The 11275-nt window shown below is 36.1% G+C and overlaps 1 protein-coding gene across 1 annotated transcript; it reads left to right on the forward strand.

Annotated features, from left to right (window-relative positions):
- The first annotated feature begins 2078 nt into the window (after positions 1 to 2078).
- On the forward strand, positions 2079 to 5459 carry LOC135681714 (nuclear factor NF-kappa-B p105 subunit). Its single transcript, XM_065196306.2, has 6 exons — positions 2079 to 2362; positions 2874 to 2976; positions 3338 to 3569; positions 3993 to 4081; positions 4273 to 4524; positions 4965 to 5459. Exons 1-6 carry the CDS (start codon positions 2151 to 2153, stop codon positions 4977 to 4979), a joined length of 903 nt encoding a protein of 300 aa, XP_065052378.1. The 5' UTR covers positions 2079 to 2150; the 3' UTR covers positions 4980 to 5459.
- The last annotated feature ends 5816 nt before the right edge of the window (positions 5460 to 11275 follow it).

Here is an 11275-nt window from a genome sequence, read left to right on the forward strand (position 1 = left end):
GGGCTTAAGACATCAGCAAGAATTTCAATCAAAAACTTTTTAATATGAAAGGCAATTTAGATATGATTAAAAAGCAAAAATAAAGCTTAAATATAACTTCTTTGCAATGAATGCATTCACTAAAAGGCGAAGTTTGCGATTGTAATATATGTTAATAGTATTGCTGATATTTAGCCTCATTTATTTTAAGCAAGTTGGCGTCTAGATGTTTGTACTTTTTAGCACAAACTATAAGTAATTTATCCAACTGTAAATTACGTGTTTATTATCATTATTGTTATTATTACTATTGGCCATGTTGAGAAGTCATTTCTGGAATAAAGATTTATCGATTCTTACAGCATTGAAGGAGTCTTCTGTAGGGCCCTCTGCAGTGGATCATCTGCTTTTGGCCTTACCGTTGAAATTTCACGTGATCACAAGGTACTGGACGTACGTTGCCTCTTTACGAAACCGAGGTAACTTAGCATGACTCAGCAGATTGGAACTTCCCTCTGATTCAACCATGACTCGTTTCAGGCCTTCGAATATTTACAAACTTTCCTGGCCTGAATTTAAATGCCTTCAAATGCCTATTTCACAAATCAAAAGATAAATCGTGGTTTGTACATCAATCCAAATCTAACTGTAATAAATATTGGTTGTGAAATTGTGTAGAATTTAAGAATTATGTATCCATTTGCACTTCATAAGCTCGCTGCAAAATTCTATGACACTTTCATTTCATATTTCACCTCTAAAGAAGCCATTTTTTCTTCCATTTGGCTGCAATAATAGTAATAATACCATGCAGTCTTATGTGCTTGAAATCAAGATTGAAAGCTGGAGAAACTGTTACTCTGGAGATTACGCGCTCAGGCTCTAATGGGGGACGAAGAAAGGTTCAACGAAGTAAAAACCTAACAACCTTCTGTAATTCCGGATAACCTTAGACCCCAGGCTATTCCCCTTGAATCTAGACCCTTTCATATCCTTTGATCTCAGGTCACCCACCCTAAGAGCAAGTCAAGAGATGGATCTGTTAGTATTATGATTCACCCATTACCCATTTCTACCCCCCTTTTTGAAGTAGGAAAGGACTGCCATCTTGGCTGTTGTCCTTTCGTCATTGAAATACTTTTGCAGTTGAGTCCCAGATTTTCATCTTGTTACGTGATGTGAGGTGATAATAATACAGGGCCTTTTTCAACCTACTAACTAGGAGGGCAATTGCCCCTCTAGCCCTAGTGGCTTTCCATTATTCTAAACAATAGGCTATTGTCCTCCTCTATGTATAAAATAAGGCTTGTCCCCGCATCTAATTTCCAAAGACTATGTAATAATGCTGCAGTAAGGAAGAAAAGAACAAAAAAATGAATTCTCCTGTTGCCAGATGCAGGTTCAAGCCCCCAGTGGGGGCCAGGAAGGCCTTTGTACCTTGAAACAAAATAATAATGATGAAAACTTACAATCGTGGCCAAAACTCCTTAGCATTGAATTAAAAATTTGGCATGCTAGATCAATTGTTCCCAAGAAATGTAGAGACATATCAATTTCTCCTCTCCCCTTATATCAATGTTGATGTCGTATGAGAGCTACATGTCCCAGAATTCGATTTTAGCCCATACCGTCACTTCAACATTGGTATAGGGTTGAGGGGTTCAACTTCAACTTCAACATTTCATTATCAGTATATTTTAAATAATTACAAGTGATACGATAGTGCTAACATAAACGATTGGAAGATTTAAAAAGCATATTTTACATGAAATTGTGAGCAAGGAAAAATTAAATACTGAAGGAAGTTCAAATAAGGAATGGGTTGCATTTGTGAAAAAGTCTCACGAGTTTTTTGCCAGGATTGTGGTTTTCGTTGGATCTTATATAAATCACAGTATGAAGATCTGCATGAACGTTTGGTGAGTAATTTTGTGCATTTGTGGTTAACCTATGACAAGCATTGTTGCTAACCTATGTCACGAGTGAATCCCCTCTACTACCCCCCTCCGCACAATGTCAGCTGATCAGATCGAAGAAGCTCATTGGTTAAAATGCATTTACGTCAATCGACGAGGCGTTCGAAGGGAATTTCCCTCGTTTTGATATGTGCAGTATATAAATGCACGAGCGTTTACGAAAAGTTCTACCACATCTAAGAAACAAAAAGAAAAATGGAAAAGAAGGAATTTTCTGCAGAAATTGTAGATTCAGGTTTTTCTGAATCATACGAATCCGTTCGAGAAGGAGTTGAGTCGCTCACTATAAACGACAAACAACTTGTCGAAGAGAAAGTTGTAAATGCCGAATTCCAGTCAAATTGCAATTCGTGCCCCGAAGAAAAAGAAAATGGTTATTACTTCGAAGGTGATGAGGAAGGGGATAGGTGAGAGCTTCTTACTTGTATTAAACTTAAATTCTACTTTATTCTTGATTAGTTTTAGAAAATTGTTCAAATTAAGTTCAGCCAGTTTATTATTGCGTCTGTTAGGCCAAGGGGAATTCTTGGCGACTCTGAGGGAAATTCCAGATGACCCTCGTCTACGGTTTTTCCCCTCCTCGAAATAACCGTACTTTCCCACCCTTTTTTTGTTTTATTGTTAAGATACTTGTCAGCAATCAATATAAATTTGATTAGTTGCAGTTTTGGGTGTGATTTAATCACTTGTTTTGTTATTTTACGGGGATATTGCGGCTGTTAATAAACAATGTGCACTTTTAGCCCACATTAAATTTTTTTATTTATGTACACAGCAAACAGACTCATATATCCCTCTTGTATCAAATAATTATTATAATCATGTAATGTTTTAATAGTATTGTTTTCGCAAGATAAATTTGATGAAATAAAGTAAATAGAGAATTATTGTGCATATTCGAATCAATATTTTTTGCAGCTTGTTACATTTAGCCATTGCTAATGGAAAAGATGATTTAGCATTAAGAATTATTGATTTGGCATCATCTGCGTCAATAAATGCCCAAAACAAAATTGGACAGGTAAGACCTGAACAATTTTTACCCTTTCTTTGGACAAAAGTTTATGGCATATTTTTGCTACTTCATTTTCTTCTTCTTCAATTCAAATCCAGTTCCCTTGTAGTTTGACATAAGTGTTCAAATAATGCCTTTAGAATTTCTCTATTGAGAGCCATTCTCTGTGTTTCCTGAGGCATTTCCTCAACCCATATAAAGCAGTTTTCAGGTGGTGTTTCTCTGTCTACCCAACCCTGCTTACCATCAATTTTACTGAATCGAAGAACTTTTTGACTTGATCTTTCCTTGTTCAAAGAAAGCTCGTGTTAGTTGCATTTAAGTTTTAAATGGATGCCAATTTTCATAGATAAAATTCTCCTTACAGACACCTCTGATGTTAGCTGTAATCACAGAATCCTTACCTGTGATTCGGAAGCTTGTAGATGTTGGTGCAGACCTAGAGCTCTGTGACATGAATGGTAATAACATCATTCATATTGTTGCTGTCAATGGCATTGATAGGGGGCTGAAAGAACTGTTCACTGAGAGCCTCTGCAGGTGTAGCAAGGAATTGGCTGCCATTTATCAAGTCCTTTTGGAATCAAGAAATGCTGAAGGTGCTTATTCAATATTCTTGTTGTGACGAATAAATGGGAGATATAAATGATAAGTTAATTTCTCGCAGGGAGTTAGTCCTTTAATTGATTCTCCCTTAGTTGATGCTGGTTTTCATTTCGTTGTGCTCTCTTTTGACATACTTCTCCACATTTACTTTTACCCATTCTAGGAGAATATGCACAATGTGGTATCATTTGTCCTCCTGGGGTTTTTTTCTGATGCCTATGGCATGTTTTTTGTAGGAGCATTTTTGCCCTACAACCTGCATTGAAACTTCTGTCCTCAACTTGAAAATCAAATAATGTATATATATATAGAATTAATTGCTCTAAAAATTCTGTCATCCTTTCTTGGTATTGCAGTCTTTGACAGTGAATTTTCCATTTCAGCTCAATGTTCATAACATTGTATTTCATTTACAGGATATACTCCATTCCATCTTGCTGTAATGAATAGTTATTTTGGAACAGCTTCTTTGCTGAAATATATTGGTTCAGATGTCAATGCATGGGTGAGTTTTCAGAGCCTACACAATCCTTTGTCATGCATTTTTTTGTTTTATGTTACTGGGTTTCTTATCTGTTTTTTTATCAAATAAACAGCAATCTACACAAGATGTGAATAATAATGATATTTTTGTTATATTTGTTTTGTGAATGGGTTTTAAGTGATCAATAACTGAAGTAATTCTTGCCCCAACAGGATTACAAAGCTGGGTTTTCTCCATTACACCATCTAGTGAAAATGGGCAATGCTTGGCATGTGCAGAACTTTATTAATGAATTTAAACCCAACATTGATGCAAGATCATATACTGGTATCACACCACTGCAGCTAACAATTGGTGGAAATCTTGACGATATAGCTGATATACTAATCATCAATGGTGCAGACACTGAAACTGAAACTGATGAGTGCTACTCATGGTCAAAAGCACACTTGAGAGAGGAAATGGTAGGGGCCATTACTTTTTGGTCTACTTTTTCATGGAAACCAAGTTATTGGTTCCTGTTTTGAGGTTTCATTTTATGGAAATTCTCCATCAATATAGGCTGTGGTATTATTTGATTTAATCTTTTTTTAAAAAGTCAATTTTTTATTGTCCAATTTGTCCAATAGTCCAATTTGCAGCCTTTGTAAGTTTCTTTGTTTTAAATCTTAACTCCTCCTTTGATGGTTAGGAGTAACTTCAATGATGTCTCTGTATGTTGTTTCACACCCTACAATTTAGATGTAAAAATACTGACAAATTCAAATCTTTATGTTGTATGATGTTCAACATATTTGAATATATTGCGATCATATTGAAATCTTTCAACCCATATCTTTATATCTTGATAAATTTCTGATTATAACTACCAGATTTTAATTATCTTCTTTCCTTATTTCCACAGCTGATGCAATACTGATAGGCCTAGCTCTTAATGTTTGTGTCCCACACAAATTGGTCCACATTGGCACAAATTGTCCCACACGAACCATGCCTGCAGGCCAATCTATCAGGGTTAACACATCACAGTGATTGCCCCAGCGAATTCAGGTTGAATTACCAGGCCTATCAACATCTGGATGGTTCTGCGTGTCATCATTGGTTCTCTTTGTTCAAAGGTATCATCAAATAGAATTCCAATCAGATAAAGCCATTGCAAAAAGTTACCATAAATTGAGCAACCATTTGATTTCCAAGCTGGTTTTTTAAAAACTTTCAATATGTAATAAAAATTCAAAACCAATGTAAAAGAGTGGATACATTTCAAGTTATTTGGATTAGATATTGTACCTCTTTGGTAAATTTGATTATACAGTTTTTCCAATTTTAAGTTTTTTTTATTTGTTTCAATTTTTTCAACAATGTTTTCTCCAATTATTGAAATAACAACAAGACTATGTTTCAGTCATGTTTTTGTGTTTTTCCTCAATTGTGCAGTTGTTTTGGATACATGGAATAGCCCATGTGCCAAATAACTCCCAGACTATGAAATATGAATTTGTGCCTGCAATCCTGGCAGTAAATGTTGAGACAAACACATAAACACCAGTCAGTCATTGTGCATGTATATATAATTCAGCATCTACATCCTGCCCCTTCAAAGTTTGTGCACATCATCAGTGAACTGGGGGCAGGGAGAGGTCTGCAAAATTCTATATACATACTGTCTTTCTTTGATTGAAGATGGTGACCTAGTCCTACTTATAAACAATTGATGTAGATTATAAACAAAATGTAGGAACAAAAACCAGTTTTTACAACCAAAAGTCACCCAGGCATTTAGGGCTTCATCAGGGTGAATACCTGTACATTGGTGAAGTTATCATGCAATATTCACAGAATCTTTTAGAGATCTTCTTTCTAGTTCTTCAATTCTGTTTGTCCATTGGCAGCATGTTTATTCATATAAGCTTATAAACTGCATTTATGAGAAGTGGTTTTGAGGCTGTAGCTGGCTTTTTAGCCATGTCAAATTCCTGTAACATGTTTGGACAAAGTTTCTAAAAAAAGGGTGTGATCTGTAAAAGTGGGTATAAGGAAAACCAAAAGATCTTGTTACATAACAAAGTAAGTTTCATACAGATTGATGCACAAGTCATTGCCTGTTAAATGTATTTTACACCTGGTTAATGGTGTTTACTAATGAGGGACAAACCACTTCTTGTAAACCTTTTATAGAAATTGTTGATATGTGCACTTTGCCCTTCACTTTCCATTTATTGTCCCTCTGTTGCTGTATATTTTGTTATCAGAAAGGTGGCAGCTTATTTGGGCAGCTCAAAAAGCGACTTCTGAATAGATCTCACCTCTGATGTCTCTATTTTTTCCTTTAACGCTAGAAAAACTTGCTTCTTAGAAAATTCAAAGGACACTTTCAACATGTTAATCCTTTGCCAATTTCACATATTCAAAGTCCAGAAAAGTGTTTTTCCTTTTCTTCCCCATAAGTCCGACTTTTAGTTTCATTATGGTAATTGATTTCACTTGTTTTCATCAACCATTCCTTCGGTGACTGTGCCATAACAAATTTTCCTGAACTTTGCAGAAGGCTAGAAAATCTAGAGTCTTTTCCTGTCTGGACTTTTCTTGAAGCTCTCCTAGTTTGAGACCGTTGTTTGGTAGGCCAGGGCATTTAAGAACCTGTTTTAGTTTTGAGATAAAATCAACGCGGGTTCAACGAATAGATTTCAAATTCTTTAAAGTTAACATGGATTTTAAGGAATTGGCAAATTTTTCTACCTATCCCTAAAATAAAATACAATTTATTCGTTTGTATCAAAACAATAGTTTTAAACAATTCCCAAAAAATTACCAACCTAGAAAATGAAGGCAAAGGAAATTCACCAGTTTTTTTAGAATCCGTGTTAACTGTCTACCATGTCAATTTCCTTGAATAAGATCCGAATTAGATTCTGCATTGATGACCAGTGTGTAGATAACAAAATTCATGCGTTTGTCAATTCCCGCATCATAAAACTCTAAAAACTTAGGTAAAACAACAGTGTTAGTAAGTGTTAGGAAGGAGAGGGGGCGAGGCGAATGCTGTTAATAATTTGCATAAATCTAGTTTAGTTTGCCAAGACATAGAGCAAGAATTGTAGTTTCCAGTATCTCAATAAGAGAGAGCAGCGGGTTGTTTGGTTGCATTTCTTCGCATATTCGATCTTCGTCTATCAACAACCGTTCTCAGAAATCTAGTGTAGTAAAGACTCAACTGTACTTCATGCGCTGATTTGGGTTTTGCCCTGATTTCCAATGTATATGGTCAGCTAGCAAGTACCGCGAAGCATATTACAGATTGAGGGGGCTAAAACGTTTTTGGGGGCTAAGCACAATAAAAACCAAGAGCAGGGCGATTTTTTGCAAGGTTTCAAGTACATTTCGGAAATAATTGGGGGGTGCTAAAGTTCTTGTGGCCACCCGCTTCCGCGGTCCTTGTCAGCTACAATGCCTGCCAGAAGTCTTGGTACACTAATATCAGTTTTCAAAGGCAAATTCAGCCATTCCCCTTCCCTCTTTAAACAATGTTGATTTACTACAAAACGACATAGAGGATTAGGAAGTACTATCTTTTCTCTGCGACTTCTATGATATTCTTCTAAACCATCAACATTGTTTAGGGGGAAGGGTGTGCAGAAATAGAAGTATTCGAGAATAGAATTGAAAACACAAACTGATGGGTGTTCCGAGTACTTTTGGCAATGATTCTAGCATGCTAGCTTTCAATAACTGGCTTCTTATGATCCATCTCTAGGTATAACACTGCCACGGCTTACTCGTCTATCTTTTCGTATACTGATTTCATCCATTTATTTTTTTGTGATTTTATCATTGATAAATTTATCAAAAATGAGTCGGCATTTCTATGTTGTTCTCACATGCAGTCATATATCGAGATAGCCCTTACTTTTTCCACATGCATTCAACTTTCTGTCTTTTTTTTCTAAGAAATAAATAAATGCTTCGTTTCAAAATCTGTCAAGACATAAACCAGGAACAGCGAAACCGAACCCCGTTTTGGTTTGCGCTGCAATGAACAATAAGCAGACTTTGCCATCTGCGGTTTGCGATGCAAACTTGATTCCAATTCTGCGTGACAGCAGAAAGATATCCGTTGATCCCTTCTTACTGTCACGGTAAAATGGATCTAATTACTCTCCATTGGTTCATCCGTTGCTTCAAACATACATCGGGGACTGTATGGCTCTAATTTGTGGACATCTACGATATTTGCTTAGTCCAATCAGTATAATCCAAACAGGTCCCAGACTGATAGCAGCTTTATCAAGCTGAATCTGGTGACCTGTATAAATATCGTATTATTATTGTTATTATTATTATTATTATTATTATTATTATTATTATTATTATTATTATTATTATTATTATTCTCTCCATCGATCAACAACAAAAACGGTATCTCATCTCTAAACTTTCCAAAATTGCCATTCGTACTACGTACTACATATTTTGTTGCAAAAATAAACCATGGACAAATCCGGAATTACATCCGTTTTAATTTTGGTTGTTTTATTTTTCTCAGTTTTTTCTTTTACCTTACGATTGTTATAGTTTTTTCTTGTAAAACCAGGCTAGCCAATTGCAAATTACCTTGTAATAGTGAGATTTGTAATTGTAGTTTAAGTTGAATTGAAAATGAAATGTTTCCATTATTATTATTATTATTATTCTTTGCACTCATATGATTTTATTTAAATGTTATAACTTTTGTAAAATTAGTAAACTTGTCACCAGGCTAGCCGATAGTAACTACCTGTAAAGTGAGGTTACTGTTGTAAGTAGAAGAATATAAAATAAAAAAAGGTTTTCATTAATCGTTAGGTGGTTCATCACGAAAATCCTGCTAGTTCCAGGACCAATATCATGTTACTTTAAGCTTCATATTTCCTTCCTTTGCTAGTACCTAATCTACATAATTCACTACTTGCCCCTTCTCAGTCCTCACCTCTACTTCTAATTGAAGCTTATGTCAAGTAGTATATGGTGAAAGACTTTTTGGGCCTCTGCAGCCCCCTCATTAATTGCCAAACTATACTCTTTCTACTTGAGTACCAAGATATTGAATGAGAAACAACATATGCTCCTATTTTAAATGTTGTTCTGACGACACTGGTGACCAGTTTGCGAATTCGATTTTTCAAGATCCATACGAGGGCTGGACGCGTCGAATCAAAGAATTAGGCACATTTTCCTTCAAATTCGGTGAAGTTGAACTGGTATTCATGTAACACTGACAAGGAAAATCATTTTCAAATTCTACAGAGCTGCAATATCAAACCACAGTTGTCTGATTTCTACAAGAATAACCCACCCCGAGTAACGGGTATTGATCCTAAGGGTCTTGCGTAGACGAGTAGGGTGAGCATAGTAGTTAGGGTGAGAGCAAATCTATTATAGCATCGGTTTCATATCTTTTCAGTTGGACTCTATTTGATAAAGAAAGGGTCTTTTGAGCTAACCGTATATTGACTTTGTAATAGACACAACTACAGTAAAAACTCACATATGCGAACTCCGTTTTTCTATTCAGTCTAGGTGGGATTCTCTTCCGCTAGTTATTTAGAGTTTAGGTTCTTATAAAATTGGCCCTATGATGTTTTCTGTCGTGTTATAATCTCTTTACCTTTATGGAACCTTTACTAAGCGTCAAACCTTTATTAACTGTATGAAATCCAAATTATTCTTTATTATTTAATATAAATCCTGTAAAAATTAGTTCAAAGAAGGTGCTAAATTGGCCTAAAAGCTGCTACAGGTTCTTAATCAAAATAGGTTCATAAACGTGATTGTTGTCATGAGAATTGCTGAAAATTACAGGCAGAGCTGTACACGCTTTTGATGTGCAGAACAGAACAGATCTAAGTTGGCTAAGTTCCTAGGTACTCTGAGTTCATCATCAGGCAAGTAATGATGACTGACCTTGATGACACAAGAACGTATGGATGTTGCCTGTTTGCTACTAGGCTGTCTGTTTGCCTACACGCTCAACCATACTTTACTTAGACCAGTACGAGCTTCTTCCTTATAAGACTTTGTTATAACCTTTGTGCCCATCTTCTGACATCTGTCATTTTTCAAATTTTATTTGTGAAAGGCACTGGCGGATGGCAAGGGATGCCGTGATGCAATTGTATCAATGTCCACTCGTTAGTTTTTAATAATTTAGGCACTGTAACGCGGTCAGTCTATCAGAACTGCTTTAAGTGGGTGTTGGCAAATGTGGATTCAGTTCAAAACAGGGGTGTTGTGCTATCAAAATAGCAAGGGAGCTCTTGCGCAAAATTTTGCGAAAACAATAGCAAAAGTAGTAATTTGCTACTCTCGGCATTAACAAGGAGGTTCAGCCCCCTAGCACTACACCCCTGATTTAAAATACATCAAATTAACAGAAAAAGCTTTAATATTGTAGAGTATTTATAAATATTTTCCTCAATTGGGTAAGGGAGTGTGCCTGTTTAACGTCGGCTCAAGTGGTTTCCAAAGCTTAGGCTTGCCAAAAGATATGATCTTTTGTCCATTGTTAGTTTTCTGCAAAGGAGCGAAAGATCAGTTTCAGTATTTAGCGACTTGTTCTTTGTGGTTGCAGTTTCGCTCAAGGAAGTTACGTAATACAAGTTACATAAGGGAAATTTGATGCTTTCGCTGGGAAAGACTTCCTTCACATTTCTATTCAAAGGAATGTCAGAATCAGAAGGACAAAAGAAAGCATTATTTTTCCATGTATATATTTCGAAAACATCTTGCAAAATGGGCAGGGCGAAAAACAATTGCAGGATAAGTTGAGGAAAGTTCCCAACTACGAGACTGGGGCAAGCCCACTGCTACGCCTGCTCTTTGACCCTAGGACTGAGGGTTTGTCTCACTCATTTTAAGATTTTCACTTGCTCACCCTCTCCCCATCCAGCAACCTGATCTGGCAACCTTAGAGGAACAAGTTCAAACGCCTAATGATAACTGTCTTGCCAAACTTATTTTGGCTTAAAGTATGACACTTTCTCTATTTCTGCTTCATGCGTGCTAGCCTAAATGCATTACTTTTCTCAACATTTAAAACTAAGTTCGTTTACTCATGTATAGTTATTTCTTAATAAATTTTTCCTGTACTCGATTGGCCTATTTGGAACGAATCTGGACAACAGTTTCCTTTGATTTTGATAATTTGCTTTTTTGGGCGGGGGGGGGGGGGGGGTCGGA

This window comes from Rhopilema esculentum, chromosome 17, assembly GCF_057945365.1.
Source record: "Rhopilema esculentum isolate cy_ngs chromosome 17, ASM5794536v1, whole genome shotgun sequence".
Taxonomy (NCBI): domain Eukaryota; kingdom Metazoa; phylum Cnidaria; class Scyphozoa; order Rhizostomeae; family Rhizostomatidae; genus Rhopilema; species Rhopilema esculentum.

Coding starts and splice junctions, on each gene's coding strand:
- LOC135681714 (XM_065196306.2), top strand. CDS start 2,151: ATGGAAAAGAAGGAATTTTCTGCAGAAATTGTAGATTCAGGTTTTTCT. Junction 3,570..3,992: donor GGAATCAAGAAATGCTGAAG/GTGCTTATTCAA, acceptor TTTCATTTACAG/GATATACTCCATTCCATCTT. Junction 4,082..4,272: donor GTTCAGATGTCAATGCATGG/GTGAGTTTTCAG, acceptor TTGCCCCAACAG/GATTACAAAGCTGGGTTTTC.